The 27,022-nt window shown below is 41.7% G+C and overlaps 1 protein-coding gene across 4 annotated transcripts in view; it reads right to left on the bottom strand.

The window, feature by feature from the left end:
- Positions 1-27,022, bottom strand: part of MAP3K13 (mitogen-activated protein kinase kinase kinase 13) — a 408,282-nt gene that overhangs the window by 72,421 nt on the left and 308,839 nt on the right. For all 4 annotated transcript variants that reach the window (XM_085648731.1, XM_085648730.1, XM_085648732.1 and 1 more), the window contains 3 exons: positions 21,991-22,107; positions 16,563-16,700; positions 2,631-3,387 (listed from right to left, as the gene is read on the bottom strand). In XM_085648731.1, the coding sequence (XP_085504857.1) occupies positions 2,631-3,387; positions 16,563-16,700; positions 21,991-22,107 (1,012 nt within the window). The remainder of the gene's footprint in view (positions 1-2,630; positions 3,388-16,562; positions 16,701-21,990; positions 22,108-27,022) is intronic.

The following is a 27,022-nucleotide window of genomic DNA, read 5'->3' as shown; positions in this document are numbered from 1 at the left end:
GATTTCCTTAAGGTGGGGTCGACCATTAATATGAAATCTTTGATTCCTATTTGAGGTACTCGACGACTGCAATAGTTTTCGCTTAAAGTTTTTATTATTAATGAAAAAATATTTTTACTTTGTGTGAAACAGACTTGTCTGCAAGTCCAGATAAGATGGCTAGCTAGATTGAGAGGCTGTGTGGCTTGAACCTCTTTTAAAACGGATACTCCTAAACATTAGGATTGTACCGCTACCTCTACTGGAGGGCAAATGTTTGCATTTGTGGAGGGAAGAAACAATGGAATTCCTGTCCCTGGGTCCGAGGTATGTGAGGGTATTTCCTGATACAGGTATACAGAGACATACACAGGCCTAAGGGAACACAATGTTCAAGGAAATCGCAGTGATTCCGCTTTGCAGACACTCAAATATTTTTTTTGCATAAAACAGACGAATGCCAGACTCAGAAATATATTTGCACGTCTAAGTTGATCTCACTCGTGCAAATGGCTAGATCTCGGAGTTCCAGTATCTCTTCTTGGATGAATGCAGTCGCTTGTGGCAGTCCACACACTTATTCACAATCCATTCTCATCCTGCCAGCAGTGGGCCATTTAATAATGAGTGCAGAAGCATATCTCCTTCCAGTGGGTATATATGTGATGGGGTTTCTTCAAAGGGAAAACATTTTCCATCCTGGCGACGGTAAAAGGTGCAATAACAAATCATTTTCACATCAGCAAATACAAGCAAATTACACAGTCGTGTATTGGTGCACGTGCAACATTCTGCTAATGTGCAGAAAAGGGAGCTCTCATGGAAACATGCAATAGTTTTGGTTTTCCATTAGTGCTCTTGCAAAGGTTTATGAATTTCAAATATCTGCAAATCTGCACCTGTTTCAGGGTGTAAACCTTTGAGTTAAAATTTATGAATATGAATCGGACCCTTGATGCTCTGTGAATCCTGGGGATACCATTATCACATCATATAATACATTTAAAGCAAGCCTCTCGAGTGCTGTGTAATGGGCTCAAATACGGATTACATTTCACCAGATCAGCCCCCGCTGCTACATAACCTTCCTGCTTTAGTCAGCGGGTATCTCTCCTTAAACCAGAAGTTACCCCTTTGAGGAAATAATAACTCAACATCCTACACGTTCCACAAGAAGAACCAGCTCGGGAGGGATCTCATCTGTAGGATGGGCACGTACTGGGTTTGTGTGGTTTAGGTGAGTTAAGAGGCACCACAGGAGTAAATGTGCGAAGAGAAACAAGTGTAGATGGTCTCAAGGGAGAACTGAATAACTGGCTTTTTGGTGGACAAATGGAACTGCAGGCACTATGTTGGACGGCCCTGGGTTTCTGGGTATGGAGATTCATACCTTTCTCAATACAATGGCATATCCAGGGTGCCATGAATCAAGGAAACTCAACCCCTCACTCCTGGAACGGTAGTAAAAGACACCCATATTTTGGATGCAGCTGAATAATTAGACACCCGGTTGCTGGGCCCTGCACCAGTGATACCTATGTAGACCTGCTTCAAATGAAACTAAGGAGAAGTTAATGCGGGGCAATGGGACAAGAATAATGATAGTATAAATATAAAGTCAAGAGGTAAATGTTGTTTTTGCAGAACACCCAAAAATGGTCAGTGTGAAAATGTGACAATGTTCCTGAACCGAGCAGTTATTTGACTTACCTGCCTTGGATTTATCTGTCATATAAGAACCAATCGCTCACCTACAGTGTTTGGGGTTTGATCCAGAGACAGGAAAATTATTATCTAAAAGGCATTGCACCCAGAGTTTGAAGACTTGTCGTTTTATAAAGCGCTGCATATGCATTTTCTGTAACTTCAAAGCATAGAAAGTCCTTTCAGAAAAGCCTTCTCGAGCAAGTATTGGAGGACAATACAACCTGAATGGGCGAAGTTCAATTAGAAGTTAGTTTTCTAAGCTCACAGGCATTGCTCCATGCAGTAAAAAGCTAGAATGAAACAAAAAAACTGAGCGATCATTCATCCAATCACTGATCTTCTCCTCCAAAAAGAGCGAATAGGATCATTTCCAAACGAATGAGTTGCAAGAAAGTAAAGTCTTATTCATCCCGGACTATACTAATAACTCAGCCTGACATACAACTGCCCTGACAGGAGTGGCTGCCAGTCCTTCACCGGTGTAAAACTTGATCCAAATACACACAAAGACTTTTGTTTTACTATCCACCTTATCCTCATTGCCCACACACACAATTTGTAGGTTCAGAGGAGGGTCATTTCACAGTAGAGGCCTTCAAACTCTGGAATGTTGTCGGTCACACATAATAGAACTGCACACACTAATATCTTTCTGTTATGCCGTAAAAACAATCATTCTCACCTAGTTCCCTTTTTACATGGTTCTCAAAAGATCTTTCCATTTTTAGAGCTTGCGTTATAAATAACAACACCCTTTTGTTATACTACAAATATTTATATAGATACTTTAAAATGTGGTTCATTGTGGTAGAAAATACTACAGTAATGAAAGATTATAAATGAATCCTCATTCATTCGTTATTGCTTCTGACACTCATTTACATATAGTGACAATATTTTATCCAGAGCAAAAATGTGGTGCATGCTAATAAAAGAGTCTTTACCTTTCGAAGAGGTCTTGTGTTTCCCGATAGTGTTGGTGGAGTAAAGTGCTGCGGAGTCCCTGTGGATATACTTGGCTTATGACTGTTGAACTCTTCCATCTTCTCTGCACATCTTATACTGTTATGCAAGTCACCATGCCTCTGTGATTCAGGAAGACTGGCAATGGACTCCTGGTTGCTATTAGCCTCCCTGCATACATGACACAGGTTCTCTGGGTCCCTTAAACAAGATTCACAGTGTTCAATTTCTTTATCCTCTTTTTCCAAATACCTCCTACAGTCTGCTTCCATCGTGGTAGAGAGTAGATCAGGACTGGATCCCGACATGCGACGCTGTGCATGATTGCTGAGGGGGCTCCTCAGAGCCGCAGCAGGGCCAAAGTATCTCAGGTTATTAGCACAATTTGCTATGTCTTGTCCATGGACACTGAGACTGTGGTGAGTACTCGGAGTATGGAAGTTATGGTGAATTTGATCTCGCTCTGGCTGCTCAGTATTATATTGTTGGTTACAACGTGAAGGGTAGCAATGTTCCTGTTGAGGAGATGGTTGCAAAAGGTCCTCTTGTGGAGAATGAATTTTTAATGATCCCAGAAAATCACTGTGGCTGCCTTTGCTATTAACACGTCGATGTCGTGTTTTGCTCCGGTAACGGCCCTTTCCAGGGGGTGTTGATATTTTTGGGCTGCCAGAGAGTGGTGAACAACTAGGTGCTACTTCTGTGCTTGGTATACCATCAGATTTCAGCAAATCAGGACTAAAATTCAAACAGAAATAGCAGTATTAATAGAGTTACGTAATATTTTATTAGTGAAACCAATTTTAAATGCAGATATATCCTTATTACATACCATTTTGGTATGGGCTAAAGTCAATTTTGCAAATAGATACAGGCTAACTCATGACACATTGTTGATTAGCTACATAATAATTGTTTCTTGAGGGAACGCAAAACAGGAATGTGGAGATACTTCCCAAATAAAAAATCATGTCAAACAGCTTTTTGTAGGTATAAAGAATGTTACAATCATATCTTAGACGGGGAAATCTGGGTGAAATTGGAAATCCATGTATTGAAATTCTGAAATTCAGCCATTTTCCAAGAGAACATGTAAAGTGAGAAATGGGTGAGTCCTTGACTGCGAACTATGTGTTTTACAATGGACTTTGGCTGAGCAAGTCCTGGAGTAGGCAAAATTGTGATGGTGGTGGTGGGTAATGATATGGTTATGTTAGAAGAGAGGGTTACCTAAAGTATAGCGCAGTGGGCTACCCATCACTGCATTGTAGTGGTGGCATTCACTTAAGTTATGTGTCAGACAGGGCTGTTGATAGCTGTAAGCAAGGGGTGGGTGGATGTAGCTAAGACCCACTAGGCAGTGTGCAATGAGAGTGAGTTTCAGTAATTTCATGGGTGGCTGTCTGTGATTGGGGTTTGTGGGAGTGGATTCTAGGGCATTATGCTGGGGGTGGTTTTTGGGAGGAAGATTCTAGTGAGTTCTTTGTTGGGGATGTTAAAACATCAGCTCTTGTCGCAACTGCTGCTCCACATGCTAACACTCCTTTTTTCATTAATGGGTATTTCTCCTTTAATCCGGAAATATTATACAAACTTACTTCAATAAGAGATATGCCTGACTTTTATAGAAGAAAATTATGTGATGTGTTATTGTAACATGTTTGTAATGTGTTATCTTTATCTTGTCATGTGTGTGAACAAACCAAACACATTCTTGCATTGGCCGATTCATCTTATCAAATTGCAAATGTTATATTGGATAGTAATTCATAGCTTGCTTATAATGGGTGATTTCATACAAAACTTTGATCAAGGATTATTGCCCAAAAAGAGTAGGTAATTAAAGGATAATTGATGAGTTCCTTAAATTTCCGAACCAATTTGAGGTGGTTCTCATTCAAGTGTCCTTCTGAGGCTACTCTTTATGTACAACCTTTGTGTACAGTGATGCTTCTCACAGAAGGTAGCACTGGAGTTTTTTTCCAAATTGGATCACACACTAAATAGGCATAATATAGAATGAAGTTTTTGGACCTGGCTTTCAACAGCCTCTATGAAGTAGTGATCAGGAAAAGACAAAAAGACAAGCCTGACCCAGAAACAGCCGCACCCTGAACAACAGAAACTGCAGTTCCACATCTCACCCCTATTGTCATTCAAATGACAGTGCTCAAGAAAAAATCATCAGCTGGCCCTTGATAAAGACCAGTCGCCATGGAATTATTAAAAGTATCCCTGTCTTCATCTTCACTTAAAACACCCTGGGGTAGCTATTCTCACCCTCTATCCTGTGCCATTCTGCTCGAGGGGTATCTCAAATATATCTCATTGGCCCCAGTACTCCAACTCACACAACACAGACTCCTAATACCATACATGTGCTGTACATGCACACACATTCAACATACACACCAGATGTCAGCGCAAGGTTCTGGGTGTCACATAACAGAAGAACTTTACAAGAGAGTGGTCCGTATGCCAGACTTTCACTGGCACATATGTCTAGTCAACCATAAGATCACAAAAGAAATATGTTGCCACCACCTTGGGGCCGATTCCGATCCTGTATTTTTTTTTCCCGTCCGACTCGTATCGGTAAATGTTTCCATACAAATCGTACAAGTCCCGTCCGACCCGTGAAGTACGATTCGTACGGGAAAAATACAACTTTTCCCGATCCGTTTTGTACGGATCGGCCCGATCCTTACAAATCGGATCGGGAAAAGTTGTACCAGACGGACTCGGACACTTTTCCGTACAAATTGTTAAAATGCAGTCCAACCGCACTAGTACGATCCGGACCGGCTTTCCAATTTACGATTTGTACGGAAAACGTCCCGTACACGGGGAATGCCATTACCCGCTACGAAGCGAACTTTGTACGACTCGTATCCTGGGAAAAGTTGTTCCCAGGGTGCGAGTCGTACAGGGGTACGAGTCGTACAGGCATACACCCCCGTGCGTTGTGTATGTACAGTGCGTACCCCAACATCGTGTATGTACTGTGCGTACCCCCAACATCATGTACCAACATCGCATACCCCAACATCGCGTACCCCAACATCGCATACCCCAACACCGCGTATGTACGGTGCGTACCCCCAACATCGCGTACCCCAACATCGCGTACCCCAACATCACATACCCCAACATCGCGTATGTACGGTGTGTACATACGCGATGTTGGGGGTACGCACAGTACATCCGCGATGTTGGGGTACGCACCGTACATACACAACGCACGGGGGTGTATGCCTGTACGACTCGTACCCCTGGGGACTCTGCTTTTACAGCTGTTTTTGGCTCCCGTAAGAAAAGAGCCGTACGGAGTACCGTAGGGACGAATCGTACTTGCTGATCTGGAAACCGCTGCTTAAATACATACAGACGCCACATGCAAGCTGTTCCGGATCAAAATCGTTGGTTTATTTTAGCTGTATGGTCTTTTGTACGATTTGTATGGAAAGAGGCTTTCTGTACGAATCGTACTTCCTAGGTTGTAAGAAAAGTTTACCAGGTACGAGTTGTACGGGAAAAACGCTCCATACAACAATTTGTACAGCCTTTTTCCAGGATTGGAATCGGCTCCCTTATGTACTAACCACAGGACATGGACAGTAGTTATTTGACCACTATGAGGGCATGCTTGGTGTGCCCCTACAGGTCTCAGGACATGTCCTGGGCATCACATTGTCAAAGATAGGCCTACGCTTCTATGGACACAGTATATGAGAGCCATGAGAGGGCAAAAATAAGTCAGGTTACCAGATGCACATGCAGTTGAACACTCAGGGCAGGGACACATGCCTGTGTACCATTCAGTGGCCATTTATATCCCAAAAGAAATCAATCCTAGTCAGGGCTTTAAGTGGGAAGAAAAAACTGAGGGGTCTCTAAGGGGCGTGGCCAATGTTAAGGGCGTGGCTTAAAAACACGTATCCTAAAAATCTGTGCTTAGCATAGTGTGCCGGCCTACTTGCATTTTGCTGTTTCTGTCATTGCATCCTGATATATGATACAGCAAGTAACATCATACCTACAACAAGTCAGGACTATTGGCTTTGCCAATGGCTGTTAGTTGCATAAGATAAATAAGCAGCAACTATGGCTTGTATATAATATTGAAAAAGCTTCCACTTAAAACCCTGGTGACACCATGACAATATTGCTATTCTTGAGTTTCAAAAAGAGAAGGGAAATACCAAGAGAAAACGACCATCTTTATTAAGGGTGGGTGTAGTGCTCCGCTCCGCCCGCGGAGTGTGCGTAGTGCTGCCTGCTTCGTGGTCCACGAAGGAGGCATAGCAGGCAGCGCTACACACACGCATTTGTGAGGAAGAAGTTGCCGCTGAAGCAGGAAGAGGGAGCCCTGGGACGCCGCACCTCAGGTAAGACATTTTGTTACTTTTAAATACTTTAAGTTATTTTAAAATGAGGGCGGGCGCGTAGTGGGGCTACGCGGAGTGTGCGTAGATTGGGCCACACTACTTGATGCTCCACGTAGCCCCACTACGCCCAGGGTTAATCTTTATAGGATTTCCCAACCCCTACAAAGCTCCCCTGGCATGACGTCATGTCGTAACTTTTCCACTAGTGAGAAGTGAGCAGTATGAGCACAGGCACATCCATGTGCCTGCTGTCACTGCACTCCGGGAAAAAACGGACCGCCTGTGCCAGGGCACAAAACAGAGCCCGATTGAGACCCGTTTCGAGGCCCCCTTTAAAAAACTGCTGGTGCTCAGCACCGCTGAGACCCGGCCCACTTAAAGCTCTGATCCTAGTACCGTACAGACCATTTGCCTGATTCTAGTGCCTACCAATAAATATCTCACTGGCAAATACATTTGTTTTCTTCCTTCATTTGCTTCTACAGTTTACATCCTGTTACACAAAGCCTCCTCAGACTACATTCTAAAAACCTAAATGAAAACCTGAGTGTCTCTAAAACTTTCAATTGGTCCTTCTTTTCTCTTTCTTTGGAAGACCCCTTTCTTCACTCCATCTTCTGCATGCCACCTCTCTCTTAGTATAGCCTATTCTAATTTGAAAGCCTGTCCCTTAATCTCCTTTATACTATAAATCATCTTCACCTCATTTCAGAGATCACAACCTCACGCTTGAAAGCCATATCCATGCAACTTAACAATACTTAATTTCCTCTAGCCTATCTATTCATCCCACCAATCATTTGCAAGGACGCACATACCCCCACTGATGATCACACCTACCCCCATCTAATGTAACTTGCAAAAAAAAAAAAAAAATAGTCCAAATGAACAGAATGGTTTCCCTCAGAGCACAAAACTAATCCCAAAAATAATCAATAAACATCGGAGTAATCACTTACTCGAGTAGTGTGCTACGCATCATAAATTGCTTCAGTGCCCCATCAGGGGTAGTACACGCTGTATAAATCCAATATATTTAGTTCCAATATAATAAAATATAAATAATGAGGAGAAAAAACATGGATTAGCATTTGTGAATCTCTTTTACTCTCCTATAAATTAGTGTAAGGAACACCCAGTCCTGGAAGGCAAAGCCTGCTGAATTGTATTTTATTACTCTTTCCACACTTTATATTTCTTGAATTGTTTAACATAAAACAACTGTCTTTATTGCACGGTCAGGCTCATCAAAAAAATGCGAATAAGTGAGCACTAATCATTTAATACCAATCATGTGTATTCTGTGGAGCACGGTGGTCCAAATACCATAGGGTATTCCAGGAAATCATAATACTTTCAAAGGGATACTACTTACCGCAAATGTGAAGCCCAGGATACACTCTTACAATAATGAGTACATTCAAAAACACACTGGGACAGCTTCACAAAGGTTTACTATGACTTAACTCTGTGGCACTCCAGGCTTACTCTTGAACTCAAGGAATAATACAGGAGTGCAGCTGCTCTACTCTTTGGTGTAAGCTAGGAGTGCTACAAAAGTCACACATATTTGTAGCAAAAGCTTTGTGAAACCGTTTGGGGGAAGGGGGAGTGCTTGATTGGCATTGGAATTTGATATTCGTGCAGAAAAACTGTGATGGCACTTTAACTGGGCCATCCAATGCAGAGAGAAAATGCAGATCTCTTTACCCAGTCATGCTTACTAACAATCACCAACAATACGCGATCTAGAATGTTGTTTTATTTGCTTATTTTAGCTGGGGTTATAAGATGTTATAATTCACCAAATGCACCCTTTAAAGCTGATTCCATTTGGTGACTGATTTTCAGAAGGACGTTTTAAATGTTTTACTTGCCAGCAGAAGTGAATTGTTTGCCCCAAAACAGAATCACTGCAGTACGCATTTGGCAAAATTCAATGGCAAATCTCTATGGTATTTAGGAATGAATACATACAGAATTTAAGGTGAAAGTATTGCTTTGCCTGACCAATCCTCAGTAGCCTTAATTATTTGTTGATTATCTTAAAAACATATTGTGTACATGCTGCTATGAAGGCTAAACATTTTTCAAATGATATAGTTAATGGATTTCAGCCTCAAACTGACTTACTTATAAAGAATGGATCAGAAATAAATCATGAACTGTAGCTTTACAGGATCAGACCACAGGTCATGTTTGGACAACAGTAACCTGTCCCACTCTTACAAAGCCCAGACCACAACATTGACTTTAAGGCCAATCTCCGATCACAACATGCACCAACAGAATTAAGCCTTGAAAAAGCATCAGACACACATTGACTGCAAATATTAAGATTGAATTTCAACCAACCATCCAGAAAACCTTCTATCAGCCGCCCTCGCCCAGACAATGCGCATCTGCCAAAGCCACAGAGGAGGACATTCTTCTCCTACCTCATCGCCAAGTCCTGCAAAGGACCCCCTCACCCCCACCTCCGTACATCACCCTCTCTGGCGGACATCAGGAAGAGACTCAATTCCTGGCTTTTCGACTGAGCCATCCCAGTGCCTGGATACCATCACTGGTGATTAGCCATGCTATACAAGTACTGATTGATTAATTGAAAAAAGATTTTTACCTATTCACTTGCAATTACCATCGGAATAAAGAACTTAATCTGCAAAGTAGCCTAATCTTGTTTGTTTTGAAGATTTAAAGAATCAATGGATGTAAACCAATTCATGTTTGAAATGAATGCAGAAAACGTAACTATATGATCACCTTTAGGAAACAGTCCTATCGTTATTGTATTTTAGGTCCGCCACATTTACCTATGTGGTAAAAACAACTGTGACTAAATACCTTCAAATATAATCAAAATCTACCATAGGCTGTGAGGACATGGGCCATTAGTTCTATGGCTTACACAACTAATGGGTCCCCATTCACCTTCCACTGGGAATCCAACATCCCATTGTAGCGTTTAAGTCTCTCAGGGTAGTGCAGCAGAGAAGTCCTTTAAAGGATTTCCCAACCCCTACAAAGTTACCCTGGTATGACGTAACTTCTCCACTTGTGAGAAGTGAGCAGTGTGAGCACAGGCACATCCATGTGCCTGCTGTCAATGCAGTCCAAGGCCTCCTCAATGGAGGTGGCGTGGGCTAGTAATCGCCATTCACTGGCACGTAGTAATAACACCCAATCTTTCGAAAAGTAAAAGTCATTTATTACAGACATGCTACTCAATACTACGCAGTAATGTTTACAAATATACATAAGGCTGGTGGAAATAGCTTTCCCAACATTACTTTTGACCTCTAAAGGGCCATGACCCCAAAATGTACATTACCCCCCTTCATGTACAAAACAGCACATAAGATATATACAGTGGTGTCAGTTTGCATCAGGTCAATGTCATCACACTTCAAGACTAGAATCACATGTCATGATAGCACTTCATTCCATCACTGACTTCGATAACCATAATCCCTCTGCACTTATTGGGAATAATCAGGCTTTGCAATCAGGCGCTCACATTATCATTACTAAAGCATAGCGAACTTTCAGGCATATATGTTTCCATCCGCATTAACAATCCTTTAAATAAAGCCTTATAAATAACATATTTGAATGAAGCACTACTTAAGACCACTATGAATAATACTTTTAAATAAAGCATTGTCAAACCTTCCTGAATAACACTTTTCAATGAAGCATTGGTGAAACGATTGTGAGTAACACCTTTAAATAAAGCAATTTTCAACATACACCAGGTGTCTGTGTCTTCTTCGGCGACCTTTAGGCCACAGAAACTGAAGCCAAAGACTCAGCCCCTAGTGGGCACTGCACTCCCAGCTGTGGAGCTCCACGGTGGTCACCCTTTTGCAGACCCTCCAGACTTAGGGTCTGCACCTTTGTAAATTACCTTTGGGGGGGGCGCTGCTGTACTCCGGCAGCCCCCTTCCCAACTCTCCCGGTCATATTGGTGGGGCTCCTGCCATCCTAGGGCCACTACAGTTCCAAAAGATCTGGTTGACCACAGTCCTGCAGGGCATTATGGGGCGCTCCTTCCGGGAATCGTGCATAACTGATGAACGGCTTCACCAATTTGTTTCAGCTATTCCGTGTGGCTTGCCTCTGTTTATTAGTTTAGTTTTTTTGGTCTTGTGGGGGTGGCCGGGCCACCCAATCACCACTGCCAGCCTCCAGGTATTGGGGCAGCCAAGGGAGCCCACCCCTGGCTGCACGCCAGCTCCCTGTATGGGCAGTTCTTCCCCATGCTGCCATGAGTGCCGGCAGTTCCTCTCCCCTGCCCGCTACTGCAGGCAGGGAGTCCGTTTTCTGTGGTGGCTGCCCACTCCCCACGGAGAGCAGGGCAGGCCATCACTGCTGGGAGCGCATGCCAGCGCTACCCCTGCACCATCCAGTGACATCAGGGGCCCAGAGCTAGGATCCCTGGGCCCTTGATGACTTCTTGGGGGGTGGAGGGGGCACGATTGTGCTTCCCCCATTCTTTCTTGGTGATGGAGACCTATAGATGGGGTCCCAGGCCCCAGTGCATAAAAGGTCTGGGGTTTGGGATCCCTGGGTCTCCAGGACTCTGGCAATGGGGCCACACCCACAACTTCTCCCAGGACAAATAATTGGCAATAATCCTTGCACCTACCCCTGGGTCGTGGCCCACTCCAGGGTCATAAAAGCTTCCTACAGGGGAACTACACACACTCCGTGACCTCACGGGGGGGTCAAAGGTTAAATTCTTCTGCTGCACGTTTCTCTGGCCCCGTTGGGCCATATTGTGTGATCTTTAGCTCGGCATTACGTTCATGGTGGTGTACCTTGGTCACCTGGCTCATTTTCCTTAGGCCTCATGGCCTCTAAGGTGACAAACTTTGCAGGAAGCTAGTTCCACTAGATCCCTGTGCCAGGCTTTCTCCTCTTTGTCCTCTGGAGCTTCTCTTCCCCTTGGCGCAGAAGTAAAGTTCTTTCCCCAGCTAGTCCTGATGGGGTGTAAGAGGACTGGTTTCCCTTATCATGAAGAAGTGGAGAAGTGTAGCTCACTGGTTAGAGGAGGCATACCCTGAAGCAGAGATCAGACCCGGGACCTGGGTTCGATTCCCGACGCGGCAGGGTCCAGAGCCCAATCGTCCACGGACTCGATAATTCTCGCTTCGGTGCCCACTCTAAGCACGAGTTCACACTATGCAGCTCTGGGCAACAAGCCTGCTTAATCTCCACAACGGCCCCCCGCGGCGGGATGCCTGGCTTTCACCTTGGGGATGCCCAGTACGGGTTATCTTACAGGGAAAAACCAGGACGGGTTCCCAATGCAAGCGCCAAGATGCCCGTAGGGTGATAGCTGCGCTCTATAAGTACATCAATCAATCAATCATGAGGAGAGCCCCACAGGTCCTAGGGTGTACTGTAGTCAGAGTATCTAGTCCATATGAGCATTAGGGGGTTACTCCTTCTAGATGTCCATTGCTGATGCATCTAGTCCCAGTGTCCAGCAAAAAACAAAACAAAGAAAGAGCTCTGACCCTTGCCCAGGGCTTTTTCAGTGGAGGTGGAAGGTTCTACAAGATAGGCATCCTTGGACAATCCTAGGGTGCCACATCACCTCTCTGCCCGTTCCAGCAGTCCTGCACAGCATGCTGGGACAATTCAAGATGGCATCACCAAAGAGTCACTTGTCCTCTGGGGGTCTCAGCGCTGCCGCTTGCTGACATCACTGCTATGGCCTTTCCCACCAAAACATCAAAGCGTGTTTGCTTCAGAGGTCTGGGCTCCCTTGGGCTGGTCCATACCTGGTACAGTGTGGCAGCTAATTGATTGATGCAGATCCTTCATCCCTACCCCTTTCCTCCTCAGGAGCTGATATTTATATTTTAAATCTTACAACCATTAATAATTAATAATTTAATAGTGTGATATTGTGTGAAGCTGGAAGAAAGAGAAAGATGATTGCCAACTTGTGAATCTAAATGGGGTGAGTGCAGAGTTGAATTTATACATAAATTTAAAATAGGTGTTGGTTAGAGCAGTCTGCACAGATAACTATGAGTACCATATAGTGCTGTGTCTGAAGTCAAAGTTTTGGAGGACATTGTTGGCAACATGTACAACAAATTAAACATCTATTACATTGATATTACTTTTTGATTTTCCCAGAAGTAATCGATACATGTGTTTTCCTTTCTTTCTAAATATTTAATATACAAAGGTTGGATCTAATGGATCTAATGGATTTGCTGGCAATGAATCTGTAGTACTCAGAATTTATCAAATGCCTTTTCACCAAAGCAACAATCACCCTTTCTAATATCTTATATTTCACATTAGTCATTTAATGTGACCTATGCAACCCACACCTTTCTCAGATCATTGTTTGACTTGGATAGTACAATTATCTTAGCTTTTCTCAGGGTCTTGGGCAGTAACAGTTTTCCAAATGCTATGTTATATGCTCTGCTCTTTATATGTACCCATAAACAGTGTATGGGGCTGTTGAGGGCTCCACAGGCACCAAATGCCTTCCAATACCTCCTTAAGATTGAAAAGACATTCCAACAGAGTCCACAAAGCATCATCTGACCTATTGGTCCTGAATCATATCTAGAGGTTAATAGATTTGAAAGAATTGTGCTATATTCTGACTCTTACATGATTTGAATACAGGAGTCGATACAGGTCTGCCCTAACTAAACATGCCTTAGCAAGCCTATTAGTTTCAGACTTACTGCATGCTAGTGAAATTGGTGAGCGAGTGAGCTGACAGCAAGCACTGAAATGCATTCTCTGGCAGGAGTGTGTTGTTTTTAAAGTCAAAAATAATTAATATGTGACAAGTATATGGCTTAGAATAACTTTTGTGAACATTTCCAAGCATTGACTAAGTCAAGGAAGTCAGTATATTCAATGTTCAATTTAGCCATCATGGACTAATGCAAAAGAGAATGCAAACCCCTCCAGGTGCTCTTGCATAATCCTTTCTTAGTAAATCATTTTAATCTGATTCTTTCAATGCTCTTAGCAATTATGTAGAGCGAACACTTCTAGCATGGACTTGAACACAAAAAGGTTCAGCACTTTCAACAGGTATGACAACCAATCATACCTGAAACTGACAAGCATACGCGTAAGCTGGTTATTGAGTCACTATCGTGGTAATGCCTACTGTATAAAAGTCCTCCCAAAAATGGAAACAATTACAATTTGTTGGAACATACAACGTCTTTGAATACGTTTCTCTATTACTCTAATAAGTCCTGAAGAAGTCTTGTTGTGAGACGAAACGCGTCGGCCATGGTACTTTGATTTTTAAATGAACTCAATAAAGAACATTCCTGTTTAGAAACCTACATCTGGGATCTGAAAATCTTCTTGTGTGCTCACTGTTTTGGACATTGGTTGCCATACCTGTTGAAAGTGATGAACCTTTTTGTGTTCAGATTTGTCATAGGAACTCTTTCCTAGGCGGGGAGCATGGGGGGGGGGTGCTCCTTGGTTCTTTGCACTATCAAAATATACCTAGACACACTGCATTTGTCAGGTGCGGACTGCTACAGCCTCTACCCTCAAGTCATCAGTACTTCTAGCATGGACTTCAAAGTATTCCCCCGAGTGGGTTTATAACTGATGTGATTTCCCTGGAGATCCTATTTATGGGGAGTTCATATTCCAAGTGACCCTGTCTCTTATCTTCATCATTCTAAAATCAATATTATTTGTCCAAAACTATAAAAGCGCAAGTCAATATGTGGTTCAATGTTGATATGATGTCACCAATCGAATGCTTTAAATCAGTGATTTAGGTGAACAAAATAAAGGGTCACATGCATGAGGTATTTAGCTGGGGATTTTCACTATCTAAAGAGGAAGCATGAGACAGCTACTTCTTTTGATTTTCCATAATATAGTATTCATTATGTTTTTCCAGCACTTAGCCTTCATTTGTACTGGGTGCTTGTCCATTTATGGACTAAGCTATACTCCTCTAGTGAGCAGACCTACTAGGAAGAAGTTTATTTCATTAAAGGTGGCCATTGTAGGTATTAATAAATGGAGTAGTAAAAAATAATTAAATTGGCTCAGCATGTATAGTATTTAAATTGTCCAGTTCTTAAAGACTTGACCATAAATTAGACATTTGAGGAGGCAACATAGACTGTTGCTGGTAGACTCTGGCATTTCCATGTGAATGCTTCCCATCTAAAGCAGATTTTTTTATATTTGTGGAATTTTGATAAGAGTGCACATCATGTTCATATCAGATTGTGCAACTAGTGATCACTTTTCAAAGCATATTATACTGAGAGGTACCTACAGGCAGGAGTTAAAAGACACACCTTTAGACTTTGTGTTTTTCAAGCCCACTAACGTTTTCACACAAGTAGATCTAACTTTCACCTAACCTCTCATTTCTATGGCATTGCACAAATACATTATTTGCAGGTAACATATCAAATTATAGCTGAGTAATGGTCAATAGAGGGATTATTTTTCTTCTATGATTCCATACGGAACCTCGAAGTGGAAAATACCACATTTTCTATGGCAACCCATGTACATATTAAGATATACATGCCCTCAAAACCTCTTCCACTTAAGCTGAGCAGGTTTAGAGAAGTCAAAGGGGAACCAGAAATAACAAATCTGTAAGACAGCTTGTGCCACCCCGTCCTGGTGTCCTACTATTCTGGCAGTCTTCTTCCCTTACCTCACCTAAATACTGATAGACAACATGGTGCCCAATCCACAGAGGAGTAATACACTCGCAAGTTTACAGGCATACCCCCAAGGATCGCATGAGTCATTTTTCACATTGCTATCCCAATGTGAGAATTGCATGTACCCTGCAGTTCCACACTGAAGAAAAGCAGCTCTGCTGTGCAACTGTACAGTTTTCTTTCTCTGTGGGGAAAACAAAGATTGACTGTTGTTCTATTTCCCTTCTGACCATAGAAGTAGATGGAGCAAATCTGTAAGCATTTCCACAGCAGGATAAGATCAGAAAGGAGTTTGTGACAGTCACAAGGTTGTCAGCATTCACAAGCTTAAAAGGCCACATATTTGTACACAGTCGTTGCATATACCTATACTGTAGTAAATGCATTTATACCAGTGATATATACTTCTGTGAATATCCGACAGCTGTAAAATATAAAACACTTAGGGACAAAAAATGGCTTGATGAATTTTTCTCTTTGTATCCTGTTCTCCTCCCTCACTGTCACATTTTAGAATTATATTACCTGGAACCCTCCTTCGCCACTCTCAAACAGTGGCTTTAGATTCTGGTGTTTTGCCTCATCTTATGTCAAAGCAGTGCAAAAAATAAATTCAGGTTTTACACTGGCCTGATGTCAAAGCAATGAATATCCAGGCTTCAATACATACCCATGTTTACAATAATGGCTTTTAACTGAACCAATACATGACGAAAGGACAAAAGTAAGAGTTAGTAATATAGAGCTGCTATGCAACAAACTTTTATCCCAATAATTCACATATACATATACTACAGGTTCACTGTCTTACCGCTTGCACTGAACCCCTGGCTTATGAAGTGGGCCTTTTCTTTTCATTAACTTCTCAACAGCATTTGGATGGACAATGGGTCTCAGTGGGTACCGCTTGTACGTCCCTGGGTATTTCTTTTCCACTGCTTGCTCACGCCTATAACAAAAAAAACATTATCATAATGTATTTTCAATCCATTTCTTGCTAAATATTAAAACTTGTTTATAAAAAATACACGTTTTACTTAAAGCTTATTTTAATGCTTCCATTGTGTGGCGTTGTAGGGCTCCTTTATCATTCTTATCTCAGTTGCACTGAAATTTGGAATTGAAAGTTGGGAAAATCTGTGGGGTTTGAGATTTCAAATTTTTTATCAATTTACTCTTGGATTTATTGCTCTGCACATTTTGTCATTAGAGTTATGAAAGAGGACAGGTTTGATGCAATAAGTTGTTCCAAAGTGTTTCTATGTTGGGTGCAGAGCAAAACACTCCTAATGATCTTCATTCAAAATACAAATGGATGCTACCAGCAGCTTAGTGCTTGTGCCACACATGTGCCCATGCTACCAGAGTTTTTATAATTTGAAAGTGAGAGAAAAGGTATACACCCTGGTGTACGCATAACTATTTAGTTGTTAATGCCTCTTTGTCATAGGATACAGGACCTTCGCCCTGAATTTACCTCTGCCACAAAGTGACAGTTCCCAGCAGATCAACTACCTCCCCTGCTGTTGCTATCTATACCCTATGCAAATCAACAAATGGCAAAAGACAGCATTAAAGTTTAACTTATGGGTACACAGTTAGTAATTTTTATACCTGAAAATGTCACGAATTTCATGAAATTGGGGAAATTGTTAAATATGTACTTTGATAGGGAATGAGTGGGGGAAGCATCAAGATTTTTGCAATAATACCCACTTTAAAAAAAGTTGTTAAAAGTAATCACAATTTTCAAAACAATTAATATCCTCTTAAAAGACTATTGAAATTCAACTAATCAATTTCTTTTAGGATGTGCTGGTAGATTGAAATGAAAATAATTTATATCTACCAACCACAACAGATTTTTCAAGAACATTAACTTTTGTAGCTTTAAAAATACTTTGGACTGGTGGTTAAAATTATTGTAGGCCTTCCAAAAATATGTTCAGGTATCATAAATATTTTATTGTTATCACAATACCTTCAGAAATTATTTTAATTCTATGTGCAATTAATAAGTATTATTTTGTTAGTACTTTCAAGGTTTTTTACCTGAGTTTGTAAACTTAACTTACCGTTTGAGAGTACTGGTATATATAAATAGTGCAATACAAACATTACACCTTATTTATGTTATATTTAGGTCATAAATAGACCATATTATAATTATTTAAAAAAATTGAGAAACCTGCACTACCAGGGACAGATTGGCCATTCTAGCTACAGAGCAATTCTCCAGTGATAGAGGATTTTGAGGCACGTGACATGCAGTTGATCACAAAGCTCCTGACCCATGGGGCGGGGCACTTGTTAGACCCAATTTTGTCAAATTTTAGCAATATCCAGTCCAACTCGCCTCTTCCTTTGCTTTGTACACACCACGTGGCAGTCCTGTTTTCTATGAAGATTCTATTGGGGGCTCGAACTCTGGCTGGTCAGATGACTTCCATGGGTAGGAATTAGTCCAAGTGGCTAGTTCAGATCTTAATCCATTGCTTGAAGCACACCGCCCCACACTAAGCAATGTAGTAGAAGCTGAGGCTGATACCAGCGAATTATGGATTAGATCCGCAGTAGACGCATAGGCCCCCACTTTGTGTGGGAAACAACACAGAGTTCTTCCTCAGGCCCCTTGGTATGATGATGCCCTCCATCACATGAAAAAATGGTTTTTAAAGGTTTGGAAACAACATAGCGCAAAACAATCAGGAGGACAAACATACCTACAGGATGGCTTTAAATTACCATCAGCAGACCTAACTACTACTCTAATGAAATCTCTGTTGCGAAAAACTGCCCAAATCCTCTTTTTAGAGTTGTTAAGAATCTGTCAGATCAGAGCTCTACAGCCCCCATCACTCCTCTTTCACAAGCTCAATGTTACAAGATCGCAAACTTTTTCGTAAATAAAATAGAGCCTATGCAAACCACTTTCTCCGATACTTCAAGTGTCGACACAAGTGTCCTTCCTCCACGGGTGTTAGGTGGACTGAATGCTTTTGCCCCAAAAGAGCAGTCCGCTTTCATCTCCTTGCTGCCTGCCATTAAGTCTAGCTCCCTGCTACACCCATGCCCCCCTTTTATATTGAGTAAGTTGGCCATGTTTACTATGGTGCCTTTAGCATGGAAGATGGCTTTAGTTGAACCCTACTAAAAAAGTCCAAATTCAACCTGCTTTTATAGTCTAATTATAGGCCAATTTCTCTACTGCCTACTTTAGCTAAGGCACTGGAAAGGCATGGAAACCGGCAACTAACATCTTAGGTGCAGCAGATGGAGATCTTCCATTCATCGCAATCAGGATTCAGGGCGGGTTACAGCACTGAATCTGCTCTCCTAGGTGTCATGGAATACCCGTGGGGCCAATTAGATTCTAGCAGTTCAGGGGCACTGATTGTACTAGATCTCAGTGCCGTATTTGACGCTGTGAATCATTCCACCTTGCTGGGTCGTCTGGAAGGAATGGGAGTGCAGGGTACAGCCCTGGCTTGGATTAGATCTTTCCTGCATAATCGCACCTTCCAGGTGTATTCACATCAATATAGGTTGAAATCCCATCTGTTACTCTCTGGGGTGCTTCAGGGCTCGATCCGGAGTCCTCTCCTGTTCAATCTATATGTAAGGCCTCTTGCTGCCACGTCATATGGATTGATTCTTTTCTCATATGCCACAGAAATTGTGGTATCCTTATCTACAAAGGACAACCAGAATGACAAAGCTCTCAGTACCAGCGTGGCCCAAGTTTCATCGTGGAAGAACGAACATCTATTCACTGAAACTAAATGGGGACAAAACAGAGGTCCTGTTAGGAGGTATCCATCCTCACCCCTGGGGTCCCCATCTGTAACCTTCTACTCGGGCTCGGCCCCTCTCCAAAGCAGGCGTTAAAAAGTCTAGGAGTATGGAATGATGATAATCTATCAGTCTCTAAATAAAGAAAGTAGTGGCCAAATGTTTTGGGATTCTCAAGTGACTGAAGAAAATGTTGCCTTGTCTGCCGGCTAAGGCCCAATGTACAGTAGTGCAGGCCTTGGTGATATCCAGAATGGATTACGGCAATGTTCTTTATCTGGGTATGTTTAACCTCCTGCTCAAACTGCTCCTAATTGTTCAAAATGTGGCAGCCTGTATACTTATGTGTCCACCCAGGAATACTTCTAAAGCCAGTTTGCTTCGTTCCTTGCAATGGCCGCCCATTGAGCAGTGGGTCCAATTTAAGACCGTTTCCCTACATGCACAAGTACTTAAGATCTTTGGTGTCAAAATACACTACCAACCGTGCCTTGCGTTCAAGCCAACTAGATCTGGCCATGATTTCCCAGGATCAGACAGTCACAGCAGGGCGGGCGGTCTTTTGCATATCTTGGACCTAAATTGTGGAATGGTCTACCACTCTGACTAAGAGATTGTGATTCGCTCACAGTGTTACAGAAGAAACAAAAGACATGTTTGTTTCCATCGTTAAAACTTGATGGCCTGCATAATTTGAAATTACTAGATGTTTCCTTTGTACAACTCTTGGAACAGTCCGAGCATTTGTTTTGGTGAGGAGGCTAACACTGGGAAACCTAACAAGGTAACCATGCGCTTTACAAGCCACCATAACATAACATTTCAAACCTCTTTCAATTCAAATAAGGGATGTACACTTAGCAAAGTCTCACCAGTCTTAATCTAACTGCAAGTGGGATGCCTCACTGTTCATTGCTCTCAGGATGTTTCATCCCAACACCTGGCCCCTGATGAAACCCCACTGTACCAGCCAGCGGGGCTTGGTGTCTCTACAGCGTGCCCACTGACAGGCTTCAGTCCTCCAACTCACAATAACAGTCATGGGTCAGTTATCACAGTGCTCCATTGCACCACCTTCTAATGCACTACGCACCACTTCCCTGCCTCTCACCCAGGAAGACAATGAGTCTGGGGCCAACATTACCAGCACAGATTGCAGGAGTGCCTCAGCATGTTGCACAGTGTTTGACTGATAGGCTTACGTGAATGCACAGTGGTGCTTCCCACCAAACTTGCACCACCAACAGTGCCAGCACCCCTCTTCTCCACTACTGGATAATGGCATTGTAGCATATACGAAATAGTCAAAAGATGAACACGGCTGGGCAAAAGGCCTTTGCCCATTTCAAGAGATGCATAAGACGGCATCTCAAGATTTACTTATACAGACTTTGTTTGATGCTGTGGGAATTTAATGCTATCACTCCTGTGGGACACTGAAATATTAGAATAGTTTACTAGCCCCACTTCAGAACTGCTTGCAACCTATTACTTTTTTTGCCAATATGTTTGAAAAATGGTGTTGCAAAACAGGTCTTTTGGCTTTACTTTTCTTTTCCATGTGGAAGAGCCTGACCTCCAAGTATGTAAGGGAGACGGGCTTGTTTGCTCGATGCCAACATGGGCAGGACTGATCATTTTTGACACTGTTGCTTTCAGCTCCCCGAATAGCCCTGAGCACTTCTGGTATCCATAATATACCATCTTTCATTCTCAAAAAGTAATACTTACAAAGCGAGATTCCACATTTCCGACATGGGAAAGTTAAGTGTTTTTGTGTTAAATATTTTTGACTGTCCCACTAGTTTAGCAAAAGGGAATGCACATTTTCACAAGAGGTCTTTTCCTTGGAAAATAAGAAAACAATCCTACATAAGTAACTTATGACTTTTCACTGTTTTGCATCTCATCTCATCTTTATTTTTATTAAAAAGATGCTTGTAAATACAATAATGTTGTCAGAACTATCTACTAAAATAAGCTAAAACGAATACATAAATCACTTGAATTTGAACGTATTTTTGCCCCAAAAATGGCAAATTATATTTATGCATGAGAACTTCATACTCTAAACATTTACACATAATAAATCCTGAAAATGTTCCTCCAGTAAAAGTATGCCATATTAACTTTTTGCATCAGGGTGTACCGTTTTTAAATAGAAAATATGATAATTTCGCAACTGCACAAGGGACAACAAATGTTATGTAGCCCAGTTACAGCACAAAAATGTTATCTCTGCATTGGTCTAGTTTTTGAAAAATATGATAAAGAAAAAAAAAGGAATTGAAACCTTATGATGAAACTCAGCATCTCAATCACTACCACACAGAAAGACATTGCATATGGTATCTAGCATTCAGTCATAAGCAAATGTAATACGGCAGACAGCAAGGGCTTTCTTACTTTAATCCAATGCGCGCACACACACACTCGTGCAGACCTACTTAATGAGTTCCTTCTCTCGGACCTCCAGCTGTAGCATGATAGCACTTAGTTCCATGTACAAGTTGTTGGCTCGCTCAAGTTTTCTTTCATAGTGCTCTCGTATGTCCAGTGCATGCCTGATTCAGGGAGAAAGCCAGATTTTCAGTGCTTTCACAGTATTGCTCAAAGTATACCAGAATTAAGAGAGACAGCTTGAAAGAGCACTGATGTCATTTATTTGGAGGGCACTTCATATTGCAGAAAAATGTATTCAAACACTATGCATCAAAATGTCCATGCAATTACAAAAACGTTCATTAGTAGATGCATACATTTTCTTTTAATTTTATCATCTTAAATAAAATAAAAAGTTCGAGCTCCAATTTCTATGCATTCCTCAAGGTATGATATTTATGAGCACGATCCTAACCTACTATAAAAATGCAACAGAAGATTACCTTTGATATTAGGCTATTCAGTTTTCTTGTTAGGTGCAGGTGTATTTACAGATAACTGAGCAAATCTACAAATAACTTATTTGCATTATTCAGATTTTAACCAGTTAGGACAATCACCAACTTTTCAGATTTACTAAATTGAACCAGTTAGGACAATCACCAACTTTTCAGATTTACTAAATTGAAACCTTCAAAAACATCCAAGAAGCTCGGTTTGTTCATGGAGTATAGTCATACCATATGACCAGTATATGAGAAATATAAACTACAAAGCAACCCGAAGAAAACAGAAGACCCCAGTAAGCTGCATCCTTGCCAGGTACTTACATTTGAGCAACAAATCATAAACCAGAGGATGCTATCATCACAATGTATATTTATTTGCATTTTTGTAAGGGAGCACAAACAAAAGTCTGTTTATAAAATCCAAGACTGAATTGCCTTCCCTGCCCCTTGCGGTGAAGATATGTTGAATCCGGCAGCTTTCGAAAATGTATTATTTTAATCACAAGACAAGGTAGAGGTCCAGCTGCAGATGAGTCTGGAAGTGTAGGCATACGTTTGGTGCAAAACATAGAAATGCACTTGACTTGCTGGTTACTAACATTATATAGTGATGTTAATAATAATGTTGATTGGCAGAGTAAGTCCCACATATCTTTTTCATGGTTCTTTTGAATTATCCCTAGTTTTTCTTGTTTGTGCATGGAAATATTTTGTTATGCCATCATCAGTGTAAATGTTCATTTTCTTTGTGTGTGAAATTCAAAACATATAATATAAAACAGTCTTGGAAAAAACTGAAATCACAGAGAAAGGGAATATTCTGCATCTTTGTGTCATTAATAAAAATACAACTTTGCTTAAAGGCCTCTGTATAATAGGTACCACACGGAGAGCCCAACCTGGTAAATGTTAGCAGCCAGAAGAGAATGGTGATAAAAACGTTGAAATGTTTGAGGGACTTTTCGAAACCTCTTCCACCCTCATTCTATCAACTACTGTCAAATCCTCCAAACTGCTAATGGAGAGGAGAGAATAATAGTTAGGAAACAACCCCATGGCCAAATGCACAACCAATGAACACTACAGGGTTATACTGCATGGACTGCCATGTAACGAAGAAAAGGATACACGCTGCAGCGAGAGGGAAGAGAGCCGTCAAAAGACTTTTGAGCTTAGTGGTGGATGTACGTAAGAGTGCTTGTGGCAGCAAAAGAACAAAGATATGTGAGCTGGTGCTGAAGTGCAATAGAATCCTCTCGCTTCACCGATGTGACGACAGGCTATTTCCTACAAATCAGGATGGAGCCCAGATACATCTTGACCGCCCCATCTTCTCCATTATGGGCAAAGGGGCCCCGGAGGAAACGGTGACTCTGGAATTATGGGCACCAGGCAAAGGCTCGATGTAATATGGTCGAAAACAATTCAGAAAAGTATCCTCCATGGACAATGCTATGATGGCAGCTAGTCGGCCTTCATGCTGACCGCCACAATTCAGCTTGCATGAGACAATACCAAAGCTGGTGAAAATACAAACCATGGGAGAATTCATTAAGAAGTGCATCACAAATATATATTATACCTAAATATAAACATTCCCTCTTTTCTACACTTTCATGTCTGAGACAGCAAATGTCAAACCATATTGCCCATCTTATAAAAATTCGCAAAGGGATTGGAGGATTACTACAAAGAACTCTTTACGGCTTCAGCTGGATGCATGATTTGGCCATGTTTTATGGGAAATGTAGTGCGCTGGAAAATATTACACCTCTTGCTGTTGTAGGTTGACAGGAAATAAAGAGATGACACATTAGTAAAGTATCTGTGGAGTGCCTTCAAATTCTGTCTATTCGTGTGCATATAGTAAAAAGGTCTACCTCATGGTATTTACTACCAACCACAGTGCACTGGAATGTTACTGAAAAATAACGCATTAAGGCTGCAATAAATGAAACTGTAAGCCTCAGATTATGGAATAGTGTAATTCCCTTTGGCCTAATTAAACTAATTGCAGTAAACAAAACAGCTCAACAACGACATGGGACTAAGGGGCATGTGCATACCAATGTTCTAAATATAAGCACTTCCTCATGCAGTCTGTGCAAACCTAATTATGTCAAAGGAAGTAATTCCACAAAATGATCCCACAATTGAAAAGTACATACACTAAGGCAAAGAAAGACTAGCTAAAAGGTCTGCGCGCAAAGCTAACCAATGGTTTGGATGGTAAGAGTGTGGTACACAGAATGCATAATACTGTACCCAGATTCTTCAACCAGAGATTTTCACATCAAAGCACAATACATTAAACAGAAAAACGTCCCTTACTTTAAAGCACAGCGCAGTTTCCTACAAGAAGGAAGATGTGACTTTGAAGTGGTGGGAGGTGGGGTGAGGAGCAGATATGAGCTTACATTTGAATCAACGAGCAGCTGAGCTTCCATGGTTACAGCATCTCTGCCTGTATCACAGAAAGCCTAAATTAGCTAATACATCAGAGTGGGAATGTACAGCTAGTCCCATTTGAGCAAACGGTTGCACTTTGGATTATATTTAAATAAAACAATGCAAACTATAAAGGTATGGCTGAACTAATTTGAGTATCTTCCGATGATCTACTTTTAGGTTTTTAACTTTGGTAGTTTGTGTTTTTATGTTTTTCTTATTTAACAGCAATGTGATGCATCAACACCACTGATACTACCCAATGAGCCATATCCTATTTGCAACTGTTTACCCAGCATGTAGCTACCAAGTAATCAATTAGTAATCAATTAAAAAAGAGATGATTATAAATGTTTTTAAATGTCAGAGTATTAGATTCTAGTCTCAGAGATAAATGGCCTACATTTAAGCATTACATTTACACTTCAGATGGAGCCTGGGGGCGTTTTGAGGTATAACCATGTTAAGGCCTTACATGAAAGCCTTAACCACATGGATTTTAAAAAGGGATGTCGATTCCCTATTTTACATGGCATGTATGCTGCAACTAAAGTCAAATGTAGGCAGGCAGAAGTGTAAGCTAATCCAGCCTTCTGAAGGTGATCAGGGAGCAAATTGTATCTTGCACTGAGACCTTGAGGGGATCTATTCATTTGATGGTGTAGAAACCACTTGGCTGGCGAGACCAGCCCCAAGAACCTAATTGTGGCACAGCTGTCTTTAAAGCATTCCAGCGCTTAAAAAGCCTTTTCACTGAAAAGCCTGGAGCCATCAAAGGACATTTTAATTTAGAATACTTGCATGCCCTCTCATCCCAGCATATTGGCTAAGGAAGATACCAGTGCCAACAATTCTACTGATGCATTCGGTTTTGTCCATGCCAACTCAGCGCATATATTTTATAGCATCATGCCATCGTGTATCAATTGGGGCAAAGAGGTTCTGACATCCTTGTGGACACTCACAAATATCTTGTTGGCCATATCCCACACCTCATATGTGTACCTTCCTAGAAGACAAACTGCATTAATAAATCTGAGGGATAAAGTAGCTGAATCAAACATTTCCTTTCCTAAAGCATCATTTCTTTTTCATTCTCTGTCCACAGAGGGAGAAATACATTTGGATTGACCTTACTTGTTGATGCCTGAACAATTAGTTTTCCAGTGTAGGATGTTTGGTTAGAAAGTCCAGGTTACAGGGAGCCGACCTCTGTGCCTAGCCAGAGGTTCACCACGAGAGCATAAGCATGATTTGGACTAAGTTGCCATAAAGGTATGCATACTGTGCCACAGTTTATAGTTTTTACTACGGACATTTTGGTGCTAGATGGAGGTAGTGAAACACCAGTGGGCAGGGTGGGAAGGGAAGCAGAGGCATAGGGTTGCACCCAGTGTTAAAATTAAAAACAAAAAGGTCAATTACTGCGTGGTAAACACCAGCATCGAGAAAGGATTGGTGTGTGCCCTGCGGTGAAATGTCTGCAAATTGAGCATAAATAAGGGCTTCATTTGAAGGCATAAATGACTAACAATAAGCAGGCCCTGGTTGAAGACCAATAGTGAGCAAGTGCAAGCGTAGACCTTCTGCTGCCCTCTGAAACACCACTTCAAATGAGGCACTTTTTTCCATTGATGGCCCTGGTGGTGCGTCTACCTCTGTATAAAGAGGAAGTAGCAAGTTGTCCCCCTCCCCATCATCATTCGTGCTCTAAGAGACATTAGTGCATCCTGCAGAGAACATAATAGGAATTAAAGGGAGTCTCAAATATCTGATAGTACTGATTTAATGGCAGAGACATTGGATTAGAGTCAGGGTAAATAATAATTGGGTTGGGAATGGGCCAACATCAGTTTTCACTCAGAGACATGCTTTGGGATAGGATCTAAAGCCATCACAGACAGTGTTGGCGCCAGTACAGGAGCAACCGGCATGGACCCTGGTGCTGGTGAGAGACAAAGACCAGAGTGAGTCTGATCAGGGTTGATAATGGGTCATGAGGGGAATTAGGGGCAAACCTGTCAGCCGAAGTCCAACTGCAGACACCTGTGGATTCATAGGACCTGAAGGCAAACCAGAGGAAGCATGAATCATACTGATGATTTGCTGCATGGCCTCTTTGAAGTCCACTATATGCTGT

The sequence above is a fragment of the Triturus cristatus genome, chromosome 3_2, assembly GCF_964204655.1.
Source record: "Triturus cristatus chromosome 3_2, aTriCri1.1, whole genome shotgun sequence".
Classification (NCBI taxonomy): domain Eukaryota; kingdom Metazoa; phylum Chordata; class Amphibia; order Caudata; family Salamandridae; genus Triturus; species Triturus cristatus.
This window is presented reverse-complemented; position numbering and strand designations above follow the sequence as displayed.